Below are 23572 nucleotides of genomic sequence, written 5' to 3' on the forward strand. Positions count from 1 at the left end.
AGAACAAGCATTACTGAACTACCTGCTCCTAAAACATCCCTTTCATATCCCCACTCAGCTATGAAACTCACTGGGTAACCTTGGGCAGCAACCATCTCTCAGCCTAACCTACCTCACAGGGTTGTCGTCATGGGCATAAAATGGGGAGTGAGAAAACCATATATACCACCTTGAGCTCCATGGATAAAAAGTGGGCTATAAATGCAAAACCATCATCATCATCGTTAGTCTTTACACAAAATCAGGCTCAAAAGAAAGAGGAAGTACTACTGCTTCAGCATAGTGTGCAGGAGGCTGTTACAGATCTTAAAACCTCAAGAACAGAATAGAGTAGCAACGCGGGGAATCTAGGCCAGTGCTACTATGGTCCTCTGCAGATGGCAGCAATGAGATCACAGCAGTATAACAGCAGTCATGCGTAAATGCCACCTGCAACTCCCTAAGATGGCTCCAGCTCAGAGTGACAACATAGTCGACGGCCTGAGGTGACTACAAAGTCAACGCAGCAACAACCCCAGTGAAAACACCTGCCTAGAAGTGCCCTTAGAAATTATCAGCCGCATGCTGGACTAGGTTAAGTCCTTTCCTTAGACTTAGAAGGGCTCTTCTAGCATTCCTAGGATGTTGTAGTGGTTATCTGTACACACATCCGAAGCACACAAAGCAGTAACAGCCAATGAACTGCAAGGCTCTAGAATCAGCAGGCAAGGAGCCCAGCATAAACAAAAGATTCCCAAGTAAGAATCCCAAGGTGTATGAGCACGGGAGATTATACACTACTAGAGGAGCTTGACATATTGCAAAATTTAGGTGTGCATTATTTCAGTGGAATAGGCAGACAGATTTTGCTGAAATATTTGGGCTGATGACTGCTTTGAAGAGACAAACGGACAGAGAAACTCTCTTTAGGCATTCTTCATGGGGAGGGGATTTGCAACAAAAAAAGCTAGATTTGTCCCACATTGCTTCTCCAGTCATTTCCCTCCAACTCGGGGAAGGCGATGATCAAACCAGCAAAACGAGACGGAGCTAGCATCCTTGTCCCCCACAGTGCCCCCCAAGAGAAATGCCTGATTTCAATTAATTGATTGTGATTTTATGTAAATTGTGCTACTTTTATTGCTGTTAGCTGCTCCGAGCCCAGCTTCAGCTGGGGAGGGCAGGATATAAATTTATTTATTTATTATTTATGGTGGCTTTAGATCAGGAGTGGGAATCTCTGGCCTTCCAGATGACTCTGAGCTACAGCCCCCATCATCCCTGAGCACTGGCCATGCTGCCTCGGACTGAAGTCCAAGAACAGGCTTCCTCAACCTTGGCCCTCCAGATGTTTTTGGCCTACAACTCCATGATCCCTACCTAGCAGGACCAGTGGTCAGGGATGATGGGAATTGTAGTCTCAAAACATCTGGAGGGCCGAGGTTGAGGAAGGCTGTCCAAGAACATATTGAGGGTCACAGGGAGGGTTCCATCATTGCTTTAATCAGATGCTCCCTGCAACTACACCTTAAAAATATATTCAAGACTTTTTTCTTTTCTTTTTTTAAAAGCCAGAAGCTACTTTTGCCATATCTACTATCATATTTTCACTTCTAACAACACCAATGCTGTATTTGCTAAGAAACATTCCCAAGAAAGCAAAAACCTTGAGATCAGATGGGAATTTTTTTTTCTAACTTCAAAGGGAACTATTCTGCAAGGCTGTTGATAAGAGTATCTTTGCATCATTTTTTTTTAAAAAAAGGCCCTCAGCAGCATTTGCAAAGAAGAAAATACCTTTGCTTCTTCTAGTCAATCTATTCCCCCGCTTTCTTTTTAAATATCACCTAATTTGAGTCAAATTCACCAAAAAAAGAAAAAAAAGAATTACTCCATCATAGTAACATTAAGTGATGCCCTGCATGTAAGAAACAAACGTAGCAGATTGAATGCCTGAAAACAAAGTTTTCACATCACTCAACATTATCTCAAATTATAATACTTTAAAAGAGGCAATTCAGCACTGGAGTGTTGATTAAGAAAGATATTTGAGTGGAACACACTAGTGCATGAGTGAATGAGCCCTCAGGCACTATTCCAGATTCTGTTCTTCCAAGCAAACTGGCGCACCCAAGAACTAACAAAGCCACCTGCCTGGTGATTGCATGAGCCACAAAGGAGCCTCAAGGAACTTTCAACCTGTTGCTGTAGCCAATTCTACATATGTACCAACTATCCCTGTTTTGCTCTCTACAACAATGCAAGGAGATGCAAATATCTGGAGTTAAGGCACATATACAGAAAAGAAAATATATTCCCAAGCACGCTTGAACACACCCTATTCATGTTCTTCAAAGCAGTACCCAACATATCCTGTTGCAAAGAGATTTGTGGCACCTTAAAGACTATCGGATTTATTGTGGTATAAACTTACATGGACTAAAGACTACATGTTAACGGATGAAGGGGACTCCAGTCCACTAAAGCTTATACTGTAATGAATTTGTTGGCCTGTATGGCAGTGCAAGACACATTAATGGACCTCTCCTTCCTTGCAATTTGCTCGAGCCTGTGTCACTTTGCACTACAGTGGTACCTTGAGTTACAAACGCCTCAGGCAACAAATGCTTTAGGTTACAAACTCCGCTAACCTGGAAGAGTTACCTCGAGTTGAGAACTTTGCCCCAGGATGAGAATGGAAATTGTGTGCTGGCGGTGCAGTGGCAGCAAGAGGTCCCATTAGCGAAAACACGCCTCTAGTTAAGAACAGTTTCAGGTTAAGAACAGACCTCTGTAACGAATTAAATTCATAACTAGAGGTACCACTGTATAAGAATTTGTATCCCGTTTGAATCTGCTACTAGCTTGGCATTGATTCTCCCGCCCCACCTTCCCACTCCCATCAGTTTTGAAATTTATGAGAATCACCTATGTATAAGCGTGTCGCCCCCATTCTCTGCCCCCCTCTGCCCCAAATAGTTCTTGTTTTCCGCTCTAGATAGATTTGCAGTTTCTCTGTGGTCTTCACAATTCTCGCAGAGCATAACCTTTGTTACTTCTGCAAAGTTCTCTGTTGCAAAAATCAAAACTGTATGCCTGCATTTATAGCGCTATACATAGCAAATCTATATAATGTACCTCTAAGAGATTCACCTCTTTAAATCACCCAACAGCTTTGCTTACTCCAATATTTTACGCAGCTCATGGATGTAACTTACATAGCTAAATCTGTGTTGGAAACTCTGCAACCTTTGCCGGATTAACTCCCCGGGAAGCTTCCTGACCTTTCCTTTGGAAAGGGAAAGCAAGGAAAAAACAAAACAAACAAATGCTCTTTTGATAGGATTGTGTAAATTGTAGCTGAGGTGGTTCCAGTTAACAAAGAACATTAAGGAAACACCTATGCCCCAATCCAGGCATCCCCAAACTCGGCCCTCCAGATGTTTTGGGACTACAGTTCCCATCATACCTGACCACTGGTCCTGTTAGCTAGGGATGATGGGAGTTCTAGTCCCAAGACATCTGGAGGGCCGAGTTTGGGGATGCCTGCCCCAATTCAAAAGTTGTGTGTGTTCAGAACAGCCAAAGACACGCATATGAACTCCGTTCAAGCCATTTAAAATGCAACCCAAACAGGGGAAGTGAGAGCTGGGTTCAAGTTCCCTGCTTGCCCCAGATTCCTCACCAAACCAATGGCAGATTGAAAGACACAGCTCTAACAACTGGATCAGATATGAGAACTATGCCTGCAGCATCCATTTCTACAAGTATTATTATCATTATTATTATTAGGCTGGGCACAGGTCTGCTTATGCCTGCAGAAAGCCTCTAACTGGATTAGGGCATTTCTGTCCGAGGGGGAAGAGCTTACTCAAGAAACCCTGACAATATTTGACAGGGTTTCTCATTCACAGTTCATAGCCCTTCTCTACGAATCATTGATTTATTTTGTACAATAGTCGGTGAAACAATCAGCAGAACTTTGCACTCCCAGAGAAAGAATTTGGGTAATACCTAGAAATGGCCCTTGACCTCAGGACAGACGCCCAATTTAGTGGGGTGGGTCACAAGTCACACACCCCTGCTGTTTTATTTTTAAAGATATCGTAGGATTATTTTTCCAGCCCACAATTTCCTCCAAAGGAGCCCAAAGGGTAACAGATTCAAAATATATGAACTGAGTTCTCCACTTGTGGGTTTTTTTGCACATAGAACTGCAGTGTTGGCAGGGAAGAACTGTAGAGTTGTGAGGGACCCTGAGGGTCATCTGGGCCTTTAAAGGGGCTCTTGTATTATAATATAGGAAGCAGTATTGTAAAATATGGAAGTGGCATTGAAAACATATGGGTCATTTAAAGCTCTATGATACTACTTCAAGCAGCCATGGCTTCCCTGAAAGAATCTGGGGAACGGTAGTTTGTTAAGGGCGCTGAAAGTATTTAGGAGACTCCTATTCCCCTCACAGAGCTACTATTCCCTAGAAGGAGGAGTTAACTGTTACAGTGGTGCCTCGCTAGACGAAAAGAATCCGTTCCGCGATTCTCTTCGTCTAGCAGTTTTTTCGTCTTGCGAAGCAAGCCCATTGACAGCTTAGCGGATTAGCGCTACAGCTGTCAAGCGGCTTTTCGCGATCAGCTGTTAAGCGGCTTATCAGCGGAACAGCTGATAAGCAGCTTAGCGGCTTAGGAAAAGGGCGAAAAAAGCGGAAAAAAAACGTGGGGGGGGAAAGCAAGATTTTTTCGTCTTGCGAAGCAACCCCATAAGGAAATTCGTTTTGCGAAGCACCTCCAAAACGGAAAACCCTTTCGTCTAGCGGGTTTTCTGTCTTGCGGGGCACCACTGTATACTACTGTGGGAATTGCAGCTCTGTGAGAAGAACAGTTTCCAGGATTCCTGAGGGGAAGCCAGGACTGTTAAAGTGGCATCATACTGTTCCAAATGTATTGTGCAGACGGAAGTCCTTGGTTTGAAAACTTAAGTTTAACTTCCAGTCTTTGAACTCCAACTATTTTGTCCAAACTCCATTTCAAGGCAACACAGCTGGTTTCATATCATGCAGGGGGGGGAAGAGAGAGATACCATTTGACATGGGGCTCACAGGCTATTATTTCACAGTTTTACTCATATCACTAAACATAGCACAACATGTTTCTTTCACTTGTATCTGTTTAATGTCATCTTCTACAACACCTTAATGTTAAAATTAACAGGTACTTGATTTCAAAGGTTACATTCCCCCCCCAACAATAACTTACTTAAGCAAGCGAAAAATTAGTTATACAGTCTGCTGGAATACGGAAGGGTTGTCAAGGAAGTAAAATTTGAGAAAACAATTCCAAGCTGACTGGAATTGTCATATTTACCTCAAGGGGAACGATGGATTAGAATCCAGTCATACTTTAAAGCTGTTTAAATGTGTAGAGGGGAAGGATCTGTGTTATGGGACACTCTTGAAGCTCTGTCGCTTTGTTTCAAGGAAAATGGGTCTTTTTCTCTCTCTCTTTTTAGAATGCCAGTTTTTGAGGTGGAAGACACACACAAGATCATGGCAAAATACCACATTACCATATTCTGAAAGGAACATTTGATGTTATTTTCAGTATCTATGATTTGCGAATGACAGGGCGGCGGGGAGTTCTTTCACAAAACCTCTTTATCACATAAAATGAGAGAGGAAAATCACCAGTGGTGACTCTTTGGCCACAGAATCAGTCATGGGGAAAAGAGGTTTACTCTTTAAATAAAGGTGTTGGTAGAACTGCCAGTGGTTCCAGAAGAACAGCCTATTGCTGTCTACTCAGAAGCAAGCTCACTGTACTCCCAGGTTGAATGTGCAAAGCAGCTTGAGGGTCACATTCTATCATGGGCAGCCATCCAACGGCAGGTGTGGCCAAATGTCGCCAGAGACAGACCACTCTCCATCCAGGCAAGCAAGAGGTTCAAGGACACATTCCAGTTAGGTAAAATCACCGGAGACTTAGAGCAGGGTCAGTGAAGGGTTGTGGCCTAGGCAGAGGCCCGAGGGCCAAACAGAGAGGCATGAAGGGCCACATCCAGCCCCTCTAGTTGAGGTTCCTCATCCCTGGTATATTGGATTGCAGCTTAAGAAAACAACAACAACAGACCTACTAAAAACGGTTCTCAAGAACTTTGGGGGCAGGCATGAACTCTCAAGGGACCCCCTTTCGCCTCAGTTATGTGCACACATGTGAATCTCTTTCCAGCAATACAATGCAGGAAGCCCCAAAATGCCCATCCGACACCTGACATAAACTCTTGGATGGCTTATTAGCCTCAGCGCCACATTTCCCCCTTCTGATAAAAGGTAAAATTCCCAAGGTAAAATTCCATCTTAGCCGGGAGAAACAAGGCAACTTTCACATCTTATTTTGACAGAAGTGAACTGCATTTTGTAAGGAAGGTAAAACTGTGGAAGGAAATTCAAAAGGCAAAATGCTGCACACTTTGGCAACCTATGTGTCAGGAGAACCTGTGGGAGTTGGGAGTCCAACAGTTTTGGTAGAGTCACAGGTTCCTCATCTATGCACTGGAGAACAAAATGAAAGCTACGCTGTCCATAATGTTAGAACTAGGATGGGCAATTTGTGGCCTTCTGGGTCTCAGTGGACTCCAACTCCCATCAGCCCTAGCTCACATAGCCAGTGCTCATGGAGGATGGGTGCCGTAGTCCCGCAACATCTGGAGGCCCAGAGCTTGCTCATCCCTATATTAGAAGAATGCACTCTTTGCAATCACCCACCAGCCCCTTCACAAAAGGAAAAATGATATCACCGCCTTCAGCCAAACCATTCCCCGCCACCAAAACCACCCCGGCTGCAATTCGGCAATTTCTTTCCTCACATGTTTTTATGGTGATGCCATGGCCTGATAACCACACCTATCATGTGAGCACCGGCTAACCAAAACAAGAAAGGTAAGACATTTTCTTAAGTGAAGCAAAAGTGGTGAGTCATACAATACTTACAACTCTCAGCCTGGTAGTCTGGCACAAACTGCTCATCATTGTCAGGTACCTGAGCTGAAGATAGGGTGGGGGGGAAACAGAAGGAAAGGAATTAACATCCACAAGCCAGCAAAACATCGAAGTGATCCTAACTGTTAGCACTAGCCAGCACCCAAATCGAGAAGATCATTTAGCATGAACAAAACGTCGACGTATGTACGAGAAACAACCCAAAATGAACTCCGAGTGTGGGAATTCTGCATTTGTTGTTACCGCTGAACATTTACACTCATTTTAGAAAATGGCAGTATGTACATCGGTAAATCAGGCGATGCGTTAGTTGCCAAGTACCCCCCGACAGTAAAACTAGTGGTAGGCAGTAGTTGCCCATCTTAGATTTATGCTTGCATCTGACCAACACTGAGGAGGTAGAACTGCATCTCTGTAGTAATAAATCAAGCTGGTACCACTAGAGAAAGTAGCAAAGGGGGGGTCAAATATAATATATGCAGAAGACCATGGAAGCGTTTTAGGCTGTTGCCTTTGAACAACTGTAGCAGTTTATGGAAAAGAGAAAAGCTACAGTGGGAGTGGGAATAGAATAGTTGCTAATAAGAGATGAAAAGAGATGCATTTCCTAGTGAATTCTGTGATCCATCTAAAACATTGTTAATTGTACCAAGAACTCCAAACTGATCATTCACACACACACACACACACACACACACACACACACACAATTCAAGCACAAATGGGAACTTGGCTCAATGCTTGTAAAGACAGGAATATATTTTACACATTCACAATTTAGATTAGAGATTAAGAGCATCTCTGCAAAGAACCCTAAAATCAGATGCTAAGATTAGCAGGGATCCACTACGCATCTACTGGTGTGCTTAAAGGACACATGGTGCTAAATAAATGTATATTATATAGCAAAGTTTCACGTCTGCATATTCTAAGTGAGCTGCATATAACTCAAGGCTTCTCTTTATGCATAGATACTCAGAAATGAAGCCCATTGAGCTCAATCCAACTTACTTCCTAGCAAAATTAAATTTACAGCTCTGCCACCTAATCCTATGAATCTTAATTCAGAAATAAGTATTTTTTATTTATTTCCCATCTTCACCAAAAGGCTTATCGCCCAACCAGACATTCATGCTGATCAATACGGGTTACTTTGCTTTGTGATCAGAACCATCGTTGGGGTCACTTAATGAAATGCATATGGGTAAATTAATCAGCAATGAGCATTACAAGTCGTGCCCTTATTGATATTAACATACATCTAAAATCAAGATTAGTTGGGAGCTTGCTTTTAAGATACCATCAGACACTGTCATTTTCACATCAAGCAACAGAAGTTGACACTGTTTCTCGCGCGCTTTCCAATATACCCATATACTCATATACACCCATATACACATGGATAGCTCAGTTGGTTAGAGTGTGGTGCTGATAACGCCAGCAAGATTTCAGGTTCAATCCCACTGTGGGACAGCTGCCTATTCCTGCAGGGCAGGGGTTGGACTAGATGAACCTCGGGGTCCCTTCCAACCCTTCTATGACACACACACAGAGAGATTTTATATGCAGTATGTCATTATGCAAAAGAGTGAGCAGAACAAAAACTTACTACTGGACCCTTCCAGCCCTAATAAATGAGGATAGTGTTACTCGCACTTTCAAACAGGCTTCCTAGCTTAGCACACACAAGAGAGATGCATTTGTACCGCTCCTATTAAGGCTAACGTGAAATCATGTTGATGAGTTAAGAAGAAGAATGAATAGAGCACTACAAGATGATTTCATACAGGCAACAATAAAAAAATGTTTATTAAGGCTGTGATCCAAAGAGCTGCTTAGACTTGCGCCAACCCAGTTTTTCTTTGAATAACTGGGCCCCACATCCTAAGAAGAGTTCCTTTTGAATCGCCCCTGGGGTTCCAATGACAGATTGTCGAACAGCACAATGACTTCTCTGAGAGCAAGCCTTGGGTAAGGATTCCTTTGGCTCCTGGAATTAAGTTTTTTTCCCTTTGTCTCAATCTAGGCCTGGTTTTTGAGATCACACCTGTCCCAACACCACTTGATCATCTTTTGATTAACCGGACATCATTAGACTCAAGGCATATCTGAGGCAAAGCCATCATTATCTATACAACTTAATTTATATAACCAAGTTAGCATCTCCTGTTTACACGCTACGGAGAAAAGGTGTCAGAATAACCACCACGCTTTTAAATGCTTCTGGGGAAGCCATGAGACCACAGAAAAAACAGCTGACAAACTGCAGTGTGGAATCCTTTCCATTGCTCTCCCTCATTCCCACAGAAGACCAACTACTATGAAGATGCCACACAGACTGGATTTTAAAAACAATTTGAATTCCATATGACAACTTAACCTTCCTTTTTGTTTCACATCAAAAGAAACCACAATGGCTTAGAACAGAAGGTGTCCTACTTTTCTTTCTTTTTTAATGGAAGCATTTTAGTGTTACAGCAACCCTGTGAGGTAGGCTTTGGCTGATTTGGGAAAGATTTGAAGCCAGATTTCCCACATCAAAGCTAAACACATAGCGACTGTACTATGCTGGTTCTCAAGGGCAAGAGAAAAAGCACGAGTTGTTTTATTCAGATCAACAGACTATGCATTGCATATTGTAGAGGGGAAACTGACATATAAATGAAAGTCCCCAAACTAACTTGCCACCCTTCCAGTTAAAAACTATTAAAATGCATCAAATCATTTATTTAAGAGCTTATAAAAAGGATAAAACAAACTTTTTGAGCATCATAATGCATTTCAACGAAACAGCACCTATAGCTTCAGTCTCTGTGTACTGGAAGTAGGAAATATATTTAAGGCCTCCCAGGGATGAAAAGGCCAGCATTAGTTTTAAAATAGTTCTTTTAAAAGCAACCCCCCCAAAATCTATGTAAATCAGCACACACCCTTCTGTTATAGAAACCAGACACATGTAGCAAAAACTACACATGATAGCTGCAGAATGTGGTCTTTACATCCATTTGTATAGAAGTTATACTTTGCAACACACCAGTTGAGTATGTTTCCGTAGTATTACAAACAAACCAGAACCAAGCTTCATCTTCCCCTTTCAAAGGAATGAAAATCTACAGCACAAATCCTCCATTAGCATTCATTTTTATCACTGGCTTTACATCTGCCCTGACTTTTGATGTGTCAGTTTCACAATAAAGGGGCACCCACAGTTGCCTATCACAGAAAATATACAAGGGAGGGAGGGAAACAAGCACACCCAGTTTTATAAAGACTCTGGGGGGAAAGAAGCTATTTTTATTTTAAGAAAGAACTTTACAAAACTCTGTGGAAAGGTCTGAAATGTAGCAGCTTTACCTCTCTTGGGGAATAAATTAAATCGTGACTGAGCCCTGCTCTGACATTCTTTGCTCTTCCCTGGGTGCAAACGCTTCCCTTTGGAGATGTTCTCAATCCCATATTGATGAATACGAGCAAATATTCACCCCTCTTCTTAACAACAGAAATGAAAATGTCAATGAAATGTAGGAGGAATCAGAATGAGTACTAAAAGCTCATGTCCCGCAACACCACAAAACCTCCCTTTAAAATGGGGGCTGGTGACGTACATTAGTGATTTACAGCACAATCCTACATATGTCGCCTCGGAAGTTAGACCCACAGGGTTCAATGGGACACTCCCAGGTAAGTGTGTATTAAGGCCCTTATTTGTCAAGAACGCCTTCACAATATTCCCCCCTCAAATATATACATATATATACCTCAGCCTTGAAGGACTTACAAGTCAGACCAGCAAGCAGGCGGTTAACTTGGGCTAAAAACATGGATGCCTGAAAAGAAAAATATGACTTTGGAGTGCTGTAACTGCAGGCACATTTATATATCATTCATTTCCTCTTTTCTTGTCAATGCCGACGCTGCAATTCTGTGAGGCTGTCATAAAAGCTACAGTGGTTTTGAATACAGTGACAGTGTGTGCGGGGGGGGGGATGGTGGCTACAGGGGGGGGTAGGAAGAGGGCATGTCAACATAAGTGTTTGCCGAACGCAGATAAGGAGACAGAAAAACGTTTAGATGCATGTAATGGTTACACCTTGAAAAAAAACACGAAAAACAAAAAACCCACAATGGAGACTATCTCCCCACTCTATTTAATGAAGCAAGACTGAGGGGAAAATAAACACCAGAAGCGTTTTGAGAAGCTCAAACATGTGGCAATATTGGGAACAGCTCTGTCAGGTTCGTTCTGCATTAAGGTAATAGACAAGTTGCCACCGACTTGAGAGACCAACATCTGTTCTTTGGTTAAGACTGATCGTTGCCAAATGCTTCTCCTCCCCACACAAATTCTCACCGTTTCCCACAGGTAGAAGTCAAGGCAACACTGCATTAAGACAGATCTTTCAGGGGAGCTTTCTTGCTTTGGATGGGGTTCCCCCCCCCCCACTTCCCTAGAAATTGCTTGCTTATTTAAAAATCATGAGCTCCTTTCAGCCCAATCTCCTACATAGGATGTTTTGCATTATGATGAGTCCAACCTGAGCTTAATGGGACGGGCACAGGTGTGCACAGGACCGTGCAGCTTGATCTCTTGGCATTTTAAAGCCCAGTAGTTGTCGCCCGACCTGTGGAACACCCTCCCATCAGAGGTCAAGGAAATAAACAACTTTGACTTTTAGAAGAATCTGAAGGCAGCCCTGTTTAGGGAAGTTTTTAATGTTTGGCGTCTTGTTGTGTTTTGATTTGTTGAAAGCTGCCTAGAGCGGCTGGGGCAACCCACTCAAATGGGCGACATATAAATAACAAATTGTTGTTGCTATTACTATTACAAGTACTGAAATGAACCTCAGACCCCCTTTTTAATAAGGAGAAGAAGAAATCTGAACATCGTTAGCTGGAGCGGGGTGAGGAGAGGAGAGACAGCAGCATTTTAGCACATGAAGCAAGCCAGAAGCAGGCTGCAAAAGAAAAGCCAAAAGCCGAGGATCACTTTACTTTCTTCTCTTGGAAAGTATACAGGGGAAAAAAAGTAAGTATGTGCACTGAAGGGAAGGAGGAGGAGAAGAGGATGGAAAACTAGGCACCAGCCCATACAAAAAAAAGAAGCTGCTATTTAATTAAAACCAGCTCTACCCACTGTAACAATGACCTGGAGCCAAACAAGGCAGAAGACGTAGGAGTCATTCTTTCTGCCAGTGAATGAGACAGCTGATCTCCTAAGCAATTCTTCAAGACAAGCAGTCAAAACTGGAGCGCTGCCTCCATTCACAAAAAACAGAATCCAGCAAGAAACATCTGGCTTCAACCACAATCTTTTCTTGTCACACCCCGGTAGGGGAAAAAAATAGAAGTAAAAGAGAGAGAGAAAACAGAGTAAACTTGAACTTTTTACATAAACACATCCATTTCCCTGCTTCGTCTCACATACGGCACAGGCTCTACAAGGACAGGCAAGCTTAATATAAATGGGAAGTCAAGGAAAAAACTAAAAAGGTGCTGTCTGAAGGAAGAGGGTTATAGGACATACATAGGAGGAGAGGGGTTGGAAAAGAGAGGAGCAGATAAAGTGGATTAGAGGGGTGGATTAGAGGAGAGACTCCTATTTCTATCCCCTTGCTTGCCTAAAGAACTTTCCTCAGAGTATGGTAGCACTTCCTCTCATGATATCAGTAATTTCGGGTTATGAAGGGATTAAGTATTTCCTTAAAGAAGTCTCCCACCCACCCTGCAAAGACACCTTGGGAGAGGATATAGAACACAAACCAGGAATAAATATTAGTTTGATTATTTTGGAAGCAAGTTATTGAGTGGCTAAAATTTAGCAAATCAGTTGGACCTTGCTCTCTTCTATGTGACCAGTGAATATTCAAAAATGAACTCTACAAGAGTACGAGACCGCCTGAAGAAAGGCCAGGGCATTTTTGCATCTTCTGGATAAAATTGTGAACAGTGCTGAAGGTTTTGTGCAAACAACTTTTAAGAACCCACACCTTTGCTTGAAATATGAACAGTGTATAAAATTTGAGGCGATTTAAAAAGTGCGGCTCAGACTTAACATAAAGTTATAAGCATTTTAAAAACAGCCCCTGAAGGTTGTGAAGCTGGTGAACTGCAAGCTAGAAATCCTCAATGGCACAAAATACCGTAGTTCACTGATCCTCATAAAGCCAATTTGGAACATCATTTGTGACACTTAAAAGCTTACCCCCCCACCCCCCCAACTTCAGGAAGCTGCTGTTTCCGAAGTCCACCTCTGTCCCCAAACAAAGAATAATCATGTGTACTAGATTTCAGTATCATTTTTCAAATACTTCTAGACTTTTACTGTACTGGGTTTGTTCCAAATTCCCATTGATTTCTCGACATTATTTCCTTCATGGGATTATGTGGTCTTAAAAAGAAAGAGAAGACATTTTTTTATGAAGCACTGGACTAACAACTGCAGAGCAAGATCCTTAAACTTAAGGCTGCAATCCTATATCCAGTTAACATGGAGCAAGTCCCACTGAAGTCAGTGAGACTCTCCTTTGAGTAAACAAGTATACGATTGCAGTTTCAAAGTTATTTCAACTCTCTTGACTGGGACAAGCGGGGTGGAGATGGAAGTTGGACTGATTTACACCACCTAAAAAAAAACCAATGTTGCACATTTTGCATTGCTATTGCAATGAGAATTTGTGTGTTATGGGAGGGGGCACTGACTTCTACTGGGAACTTTTAGTTTCCTTTTAAAGAGAGAGAGGCAATAGTCAAAGCTGACAAGGGTACTCATAATATACAGGTGTTGACAGTTGAAAGTGACCTGATGCATAGCCTTTCTTAAAAAGTTTACTCACCAAAGCTGACCAATATTCAGTAGGACCAATATATTTTAAAGAAATCAAGACCTTATTACCTGGGCGCCGCCTTGTAGAGAGAAGCAATTCCTTCACCTACCCTTCTGATTAACAGATTAGCCTACATAAAAATTCCAGATGACACTTTGCCAAATCAATACTAATGTTAACAGAAAGAGGGGCTTAATAGTCCCTCCTATAATATTTACATTATGGTTATTCCATTCATCTTTTTAAAAAATGTTTTCAAGAAGGATTTAAAAGCATACTTCCCTTTTAGCTTATTTTTCTTTCAACCACAAAAGTGTTTCCAACATAACACAGCAGGCTTTCAGCACCAGTTACTTCCCCCCTTTTTCTTTTTCTTCTTCTTTGTTGTTGTTGTTACAGAACAAACAGCTGGAGCTTCCCATAATGAAAAAAATACATTACATTCATATTTGAGCTGATTATTTCAAGTCAATAGCTAACTTCGATTTGTCAAAGCAAACTTATGCAATAGCGACAAATACGGTACAGGGCTTCTACAGTATGCTGGGTCAAGAATGGGGCCGCCATGACTTCACCCTGGGCAGCGACGGTATGGAGAGTGCAGGGGAAGAAATCACACACAGGGGTACTGAAATCCTTTTATCACCTGACAGCAAGTTCCCCCGATTTAAGGGAACTTTTACATGCGTGCATAAAAAGAGCCCCAGTAGTATTTCATTATGAGGAGACGATATTAATGTTTGACTAAACGAGGAAATTATTAACAGGCTTTCCTTATTATTTCTTAGTACCCTGATATCGATTGCTGATTCCAACGACTCAGCACCACTACAAAAAAAAGGAACAGGAGTTTTGTTTCGTCCCCCCCACTGGGGGGGCCAGTGATTTACTTCTGTTCCTCCCATGTGAAGCAGGAACAAATTCTGTCAAACACTCTGCAGCGTCCTTGCACTACAGGATGCCACAAATTTTTGAATGTGACATTCTGGGTTTGGCACAGTGTACACATCACACAACAGCGACAAAATAAGATGGCCTGCTTCCATTCACCACTTTGAATTATATTCTTCCTCCAATACATATGTAAATCCCATTGTTACCAATGGCACTTTTTTGTGCCTACACTGAAAAGAGAATAGACTGTTTATGATTACTCATTTTAAGCAACATTCTCTGCAGAAGAATAGGGATGCTGATAAATATGCAGCTGAAGCATCTCAACTATTAAGGGCAATTCTTTCTCATCCCCACCCCCTCAATCCTTCATATCCACAGAGTTAAGTATGTTGCAGTGCAATAGAGAGGAGGGTTTTTTCCCCCTGACCTGGTTACTACCCAGTGGGAGTTCCGAACTCATAGGAGAATCTTGTCAATTGCTATTGCTCCAAGTTTTTTAAAAGAAAAAAAGTGGGGGGGAGGGAGGGAGAGAGAATCAAAATGTCACGGTCACTTTCCTGGCCACAGAGCTTCATGAAAATAATTATGTGAACATGTAGCAAGGTGGCCAATTTGGCAGGGCTGCAACTTTATAAAGAACCAGGAGGACATCAATTGACAAAATCGAGGGAAAGGTAAAAAAAGAGATTAGTTTAAAGAGCTGTTTAGAGATTAAAAAGTCATCGCTGGTCAAATTGCAGTTGGCACTGCATCCCCGATGGATTGAACCTTTGCACCACATCCCATCCTTAAACCCCCTTCAACATGCAAAAAGCAATTTAAGAAATTGTGATGGTGTAGTTTGTTTGTTTTGGGGGTTTTTTAAAAAAGGAAGTCCTCTTCTTCCAACGCACAAACACGCAAACTTTAAACTGCAGTTATTTCTAAGTAATGTGGAAGTAACTAGATCAGTGCCACCTTTAAAAGTTTATTTAGTGGTTGAATCAGGTCACAATATATACATATTTCTGTGCAGTCCTTCTTTTCAAGTAGCATATTTCAGTAATACTATCTTATTTTACTTAGCTTCACTAAAAGTGCAAGCCTACACATGTCTACTCAAGAAATAAGTGTCACCGAGTTTCCTGGCTTACTCCCAGGAAAGCGGATATGGGATACATGTCTACCAAGAAGATAGTCTCATTGTCTTCCATTGGGCTGGATCCAAGTGCACAGGATTGCAGTTTAAATTCTCAATTCACCAGCATGGATGTGTACACATACAAATTGATGACTGGTTTCAAATCCTTTCTTCCTGAACATAACAGGCAACAGAAACTTTCTTATGGAAGGTATAAAAATACTCAATCACTTTTCAAAAACAATGATTCAACAGCAAGAATACTGACTCCAATAATAATTTCTCGTATGACTGCCAATACCTAGGTACTATCAACTTAGCCCAAATGCAACATAGATTCAAACAAACTGTAATTAATTTTTTTTAAAAAAACTTGCATCACTCTGTTGGGAATTAAGAGCCTCATTCCAGCTTTTGCAGTTTTGATAATGTTCTGGTTTATTAAGCTGAGTAAGAAGTTGTTCAGAGATGTTTAGTAAAGTTACCTTAACATAATGAGTCACTGTTGCATTTTAAGGGGGATTTCAGTGAGCAGGTCCTATTTCAAGTGCTCTTCCAATTTAAAGTTTAACCATCTCTTATGTATACAAGGCACCTGGTTTCTCCATAACTAATGCTGGATATAAAAAGCATGACTAAGAATAAAAGATTAGAAAAAAGGACGGAAAAGCTTACGCTATATATGTGCTAACAACTTGGCAAAACTATATGGAGAAATATCAAAAAGCTAGTCAGTCTATATACCATTACAGCATTTCCTCCTTTCTATGTTAAGCAATCACATTCAACCCTCCCTTCTGGTTCTCCCCTCCGAAAGAAACAGAATGTCCATTCAAACAAACAATAATGCACATTCAGCAAGAGATTTGAAAAATATAAAAATAAAACCCTGAATTCTCAATGTGTACAAGCAAGTCAGAATATATGTACAGTATTAGTTACATCCGAATGAGATGGGATGTTTCTAGTTAAAGGTAATATATATTAAAAAGAATGCAAGATAATCTATATTGAGTCATCTTCATGGTGCAAATAAACAGGATTTAAAATAGCCGAATGCGTCACAGAAAACAGCATCAAAATATAACTCAGCTAGAAACAACTTCCCTTGCCTTTGCAAAACTTCTAACATCTCATTCTGTTCAAGTCAAAAATTCACAGCTATTCAACTTCAGTATTACAACTTATTTTCTTTAAAACTGTCAGCAGTGCTGCAGCAAAGGCATCAGATTTCAAATGATCACAAATAAAAGAAACAAGGGGGGGAGGAAAGACAGTTTCTCTTTTTAAAAGAAAAAAAAGGATTGCAAAATAACAAAAAACATATAAACCGCATTGTCCCTTCAGCATTTCGATACACACCTAATGTTCTGTGTTGTGAGCAAGGTGGGAAGAAGACACTTGCACCTAAATCTTGAAGCATCCCGTCCTGATGAACCCAGAGAAACTATATTCTGCCATCAGAAAAGTACTTCCACCAGAAGACCAAACAATTGTATGCACTGCTCTAAAGGAAAGAGCAAGCCCAGATCTGGCTGTATGCAGTCTCTTGAGGTACAATAATATAAACCTGATCAATTGCAATTAAAATCTGAACAGAGGCTTGGAACTTGAAGTCTTGGAGCATTAGTTCTTGCCAAAAGCAGATGTGATTGTGAGCTGGAAGCAATTTCTCCTGGTAATTTGTGATGACATTGGGTAGAGCAGCCCCAGAGTCCCTAAAGACAAACTCATCAGAGGCTCTAATGTATGCATGACACATGAGGTGGCTTTTTTAGAGCTCAATTAATTGGGCTGAACATTAAGACAGCAAGTTCAGGACTTTTTCCTCCCCCCCTCCCGCTCCACCAACCCACCCTCCCCTTTTTTCATCCAGAGTTGTTTTTTCCCTTTTTCATTTTTTTGCAAAAGGACTTTCTCCCCTTACCTTCTGCAAGCCATGTCTCCTGTAATTGGCTCAGATCTTGAAACAGTTCTAGGAAAAGAGGAAGAGATGGATAAAGGACCTTTCAATTTATACATAAAGTGCTTGCATGTACTTCACTCCCCAACCCCAAGCCCTGTTAAAGACAAATACTTGTTAATTCTATTCTATCTCATTTTGGCTAGATTCAAACTGGAAATACCCCCATCGTGCTGCATTATTATGATTTCGATTAGACAAAAAAACATATGTAACCGAGCGCTTTTATTGCGCTATCAACCCAGGCAATAATAATCAGTACCCTTTTCAGCTAACTTGCACACATGGCACAGCATGTCTGTTTCCCCGGCACACTTATTTCTGAGTGAGTCCTGCTGAAGTCAGTGGGGCTTATTTCTGAGTAGACGCACATAGGATTGCACTGTTAGTCACTCAAAAGACAAATGCCCAGCATGACTGTTTGCATGTTTGTACAGAAGTAAGTCCCACTGATTTCACTGGGACTTACTCCTAGGTAACCAAGCACAGTATCCTAGCCTCGTTTTCATTTAAAATACTCTTGTTTCTCCTTAAAACAATTGAAGACCTGTTCCATAAAGCTTTGCATGAACAGCTGCAGTGATTTGCACCCAGGTTGGATATGTAGCACCATTTTTTTTGCTTTTTTATGTCAGAGTAAAACAAGGGCTCCAGGTTTCTTATTATACTACACACTCAACTCCAAACCTGAGCAGAATTTGAACCCAATATCTGCATTTTCCGGACTCAAGTCATTCTGGTTTACATTTAGTTACTTGCAGGACTGCAGCAGTCCTCAGTTTGGAAAACTGATTCAGAATGATCAAAAGGTTCTTATTTGAGAGAGAGAGAGTTTTAACAGAATATTTGCAAATACTTAACCACTGCCCAGTTCCTACAGATCAGTCTTTGCAGGTGGATGTTGAATGCTTGTGAAGTTTGTTGGCTAAAACCAAGCTTGGGGGAGAAAGTTGCAAGTGTCCAGACGGTGTAGACATTGTGAAGGTTTTTAAATGAAATTCTTAGGGCACCCAACTTCACAAAAGGCTGCAGCGCCTCGCTTGCAGTGTGAGAAAAAGTTGCGTGGGTCTCCATATACCCACCTCGCCCAAGGGATTGTCATCACACAGAACAATCTGTACAAGAAATGCCACTGCAGAACAGCTGATCACTGCATGTGCAGGAATCTCCTTCCTGGCCGAAACAACCTGAAATAGGATTGCAGTGACACTGCTATGAACTTCTAAGAAGTTAGCTTTGGGGGACTTGCTGGTATGAGCTGTTTTTTGAGGTTAAGGTATAAGCTACCCATTTCCCTCTTTGTGTTTCATGGTATTGTCAATGCTACTGGCCAAATTAAGAGAGCAGGATGCTAAGAGTAGCTCATGCCACGGAGGGTGGGGTATAAATAAAATGTATTATTATTATTTATTATTTTAATAGTGCCACAGATCCTTTTGCCCTGTTATCACCGATGTGGACAACACCCTGCTTGGGCAGGTGGTCTACGTCACGAGTTCGATATCTCTCCGAAGAGCAATAGGGTCAAACTTTCTTGCGATGGAGAGCCAGCGAGGTCTCCAAGCAAAGGAGCCGCACACACGCTTCTAGGGTCCATCATGTCACTCCCCGCCTAATTCTCACCTCAGGTGTATGACATTATTTATGTCCCTTCTGTGCAGCAATACCTAACACAGAGAAGGGTGACTCATGGAGAGATACAGCAGCTTAGCGGTGAATTGCTTTTGTCATCTTGTGTCACATCATTAAATGTGGTTTTCTTGTCTCATTTCTATAAATGGAGGTAGACAAGAATCCCAGCTTGGGGAGGTGGGGGAGAATAAAAACAACAAAATATTTAGGAAAAAACACCATAGGGCAGCATGTCGTCAAGAGTGGCATGGCGGGGGGATAAATACAATTTATTCACCCTCCCTCCCCCAGCACAAATCCTCACCTTCTGAGTCATGAGCCAGATCTCTGTTAATGAATTTTCTTTTCCTGACATTTGTTGGTCGCTCATTACAGTTTCTCCCACAGGGATTCTACAAATAGAAAAGATTGGTTACTTTGAAAGAATAAAGAAAAGAAAAGGGGGGAGAGAGAAGGAGAGGCAACACAACAACTCACACTGGCAGTATATTTTAAAAAATATTAAGAGCTGAAAGAGATAGGTGGTAAAACTGTTTAAAAATGGCTCGAAAGCTAAATTGCAAACTAGAATTTTGTGATCGGATCACCATCGTTCTTCTTCTTCTTCTTCTTCTTCAGGGGAATATTTTATGTCTCAACCCACCTACTCAAAACACACATCTGTACAGAGAAACACTGCATTAAGTATATGACATATATTTAGAAATTTACAACACTAACACCTACATAAAAGTATTTTTTTTTTAATGTCAACCATTCACTAAAGCTAGTTGGGAGACAAGGGAGCTGATAACAAGAGGCTGCTTTGTTTTCAAGGCTTATTTGTCATCAAAGTCCCTTTTTTAAAAAAAATGGACAGGTTTTTTTAAAAATGTAAGTTTGTTCCATCTGGCAGAAACTTTGAAAGCAGGATCAGACCTTGCTGCTTTTATCTTCTTCCACTAATACTGGGGGGCAGGCGGGGGGTGGTGGTTTTGTTTTTATCCAGTCTGAGGTGGTCTTTCCAAGAAAAAAAACAGAATATATCGAAATAAAAGTCTACCTCACAGAAACGGCACAGGAATCCTCCTCTCACTGCAAATATATATATATTTCCTCTGAAAAGCTTTTCCTCCCCCCCTCCCCTTTATTTCCCCCTGACCCCCAAGAAATCCAAGTTTAAACAACTTTGGAACTGATCACTCACATTGGTGACCATGTAAGGCACTTGCTGGTCATAAAATCCATCCATTCTGCAGACTTTTGCCGAGTATTTTTTGTTGCTGTTGTTATTGTGATTATTTTCTGGACATTGGACTTAAAAGAGGCTTTCTCCAGATGTAGTCTTCCAGCAGCCTAAAAACAAGAACACAAAATGGCTTTTAGATTTATTTTTTTTCAAAAAAACAACACACGCACACACTCATGAATGAACCGCTTGAATTTGCATAGCTAATGATCCTCCCAGAGTCCCATTCATAAAAAACACACACACATCCCTCCCTCCCTCCCTCTCTCGCTCTCTGCGCTGCCTTCTGCTGGGTTACAAGCAAGAGCCGGAAAAAGGCAGCCAGAAAGAAGGAAAGGACTTTTTAATACAAGAAATCAAATGGAGAAGGAAAGCTGTTTATTGGCATGCCCGTTTCGTCCCTTGGAGCGCGCTGGGGGGAAAATTAGCCCCGCTCATTCGTAAACGTGTGCAGAACTAGCAATGGCGCACGACAAAACTCGCGTTGCACCTAACGGGAGAGAGAGAGAGAGAGAGAGAGAGAGAGAGAGAGAGAGAAGGCTGAGCTACCTTTCTTTCTTTTTTTTCTTTTTTTGCAAACCACAACCACGTAATCAGCCGAAGCTACGAACAACAAAGTTGCTGCAAAGACCCACCTGAAGGTACCGCCGGACGATCGGCTGCGCGCACACGCGCACACGCACGCCCCCAAAGAAGTCCCTCCAAATTTAATTAAAAAAAACATTAATTATTTCCCAGCACTTTCCCCTTGGAAGCGAAAAGCGCCACTGACAGGGTTTCTTATTCGGTGGTTTTTCCTCTATTTCTCCTCCAGGGGCCTCCAATCCAAACTGATGGATCTCCGCATCCCATTGGCTCTCCGCGTCTTTCACAGGATCAGATTTCTGCCTGTCACTCAGACTGCCTCTCACCCCCTCAGGGAAAAAGGGAAAAGACGGATCCTCCCGGATTTCGGCAGGGGATTCGACGGGTCGTTTACTTCGTCATTTGATCGTGTGTGTATGTGTGTATATATATATATATATATTAAAAAAAGATAGGTCCTCCAAAATAAACTCTCCTTTACGCAAAGGATCTGTGCGACTCTCGGATTCACAGCACCTCTTCTAGACAGACCTGGGGCCCCCAGATCCGGTAATTTTGCGCCCCCGACCCCAGCACGAAATGATTCTGTTAAGCAACTTGGAGGGACCCCCCCCCCAACCCACAGTGCCAGCAATTGCACGCACTAAATGTAACAAGTGCGATTTGTTTTGTGTGTTTATCATCAATTGTGTGTCCAGATACAACCCCAGCCGGTGGCCGGATTCTGGCCCAAAGCTCTCCACCAGGTCCGCAGCCTAATATGAAGAACTTGCTTGTGGGGGAGACAAGTCGAATGCCAGCTGATTTCCTACTTTAGAGCAGACTGCAAAGGCCGTTGCACACAAGCAATGTGAAATTAACATTGTAGTTGGGTTTAGGATTGTTTCACCAGCGTGTCGTAGGAACATAGGAAGCTGCCTCATATTCCAAGACAGACCACTGGCCCACCTAGCTTAGTATTACCAACACTGACTGGCAACAGCTGTCTGACAGGGGACATTCCCAGCCCTCTTTGGTGCTGCAAGGTTTTGGACTCGGGCCCTTCTGCATGATGCTTCCCCGTCTACTTTCTGGAACTATCAATAATAGGCAGGCAACTTTGTTGCATTGTTTTCAACCTTTTCTAAAAAAAATACATTGTTATTGAGGCAAGCCTACCCAAACATGTAATTCTATTATATTTGTTCTTCAATTTACTCATCTTATCTCTATTCTGATACCTATTACGCCTACTTGTTTCCAAAGTTTGCTTTCATTTGTTATTTTTCACCAGTATTTTACGTTCTTCTTATGCGAACTGCTTAGAGGTTTTTTGTTGATCAAGAAATGTATCCATTTCATTTTTTTAAAAAATCACCGATAACTTTTATGCAATTTTTTCACCACCACGTGTAAACGTTTTTGGTGACGTCAAAATGTGTATCGGTAGATCTATGGGACAGGCCCTTTTTAATGGCAATGGGGAGCACTGGCCACAGAGAGAGAAAGCCTCTTGGCCTCAGCTGCTGGCCACACCAGAACCACAGAACTGCAAAGTTGGAAGGGACCATGAGGGTCATCTAGTCCAACCCCCTGCAATGCAGGAATCTTTCACCCAACATGGGTCTCGAACCCACAACCCTGAGATTAAGCGTCTCATGCTCTACCATCTAAGGGTGTGATCTGCTTTGCAAGAAGAAAGCAGCTGACTGGCTGCAGAAGATTCCATCTGCTTTCCTGCACACTTGGAAAGGAATGTGGGAGGGCCTTCCTTTTCCCTCCTTTTGATTCTAGAGGCTGCCCTGCTGCTTAGTCCCCGCCCTCTCCTTTTGATTGGCTCAGCTGGAGAGGAAGAGGCGGGGCGATGCTTACTGTCAGCAGCCGTGCAGCAAAAGAGGCAGCTGTGCTGTGGGGCACACACTCAGTTGCCCCAAAGATATAAAGGAGAAAGATTACTGACTGGTGGGTATGCATGCAAGTGAGTGAACCATCTTTCTTTCTGTCCACAGCTTCTTTCCCTATTTTATTTTAGTCCCGCCTTTTGTTTGTGTGTGTGTCCATGTTTTCGGCATTAGCACTTTCAGATGCCCAGATTTTCTGCAACTCATTGTAGGCTTCTGAATGTCATGGAGTGTTACTTCAAGCAACAAAGCATACATGCACACACACACAGAGAGAGAAAATGCCCAGGTGTATTATAGCAATATGCACACAAATTACCGTATTTTTCGCACCATAGGGCGCACCGGACCATAGGGCGCACCTAGTTTTGGGAGGCGGAAAACAAGAAAAAATTATTCTGAACCCCAGAAGCCAGAACAGCAAGAGGGATCTGGCTTCTGGGATACCGTGTGGCTGTTCTGGCCTCTGG

General features: G+C 42.1%; 1 protein-coding gene across 6 annotated transcripts in view; it reads right to left on the reverse strand.

Annotated features, from left to right (window-relative positions):
- Positions 1 to 21458, reverse strand: part of ETV1 (ETS variant transcription factor 1) — a 96776-nt gene extending 75318 nt beyond the window's left edge. Inside the window, exons 1-5 of one of the 6 annotated variants that reach the window (XM_053409561.1) lie at positions 21273 to 21457; positions 20596 to 20744; positions 19714 to 19801; positions 17742 to 17789; positions 6965 to 7018 (exon numbers count right to left, since the gene is read on the reverse strand). In XM_053409561.1, coding sequence (XP_053265536.1) covers positions 6965 to 7018; positions 17742 to 17789; positions 19714 to 19801; positions 20596 to 20640 — 235 coding nt within the window. In that variant the 5' untranslated portion in view covers positions 20641 to 20744; positions 21273 to 21457. Of the gene's footprint in view, positions 1 to 6964; positions 7019 to 17176; positions 17582 to 17741; positions 17790 to 18039; positions 18116 to 19713; positions 19802 to 20595; positions 20745 to 21272 lie in introns of those variants that run through there. The other 5 variants (XM_053409564.1, XM_053409565.1, XM_053409567.1 and 2 more) reach the window with 5 other exon arrangements.
- Between the last annotated feature and the right edge of the window lie 2114 nt (positions 21459 to 23572).

Source organism: Podarcis raffonei, chromosome 12, assembly GCF_027172205.1.
Source record: "Podarcis raffonei isolate rPodRaf1 chromosome 12, rPodRaf1.pri, whole genome shotgun sequence".
Taxonomy (NCBI): Eukaryota; Metazoa; Chordata; class Lepidosauria; order Squamata; family Lacertidae; genus Podarcis; species Podarcis raffonei.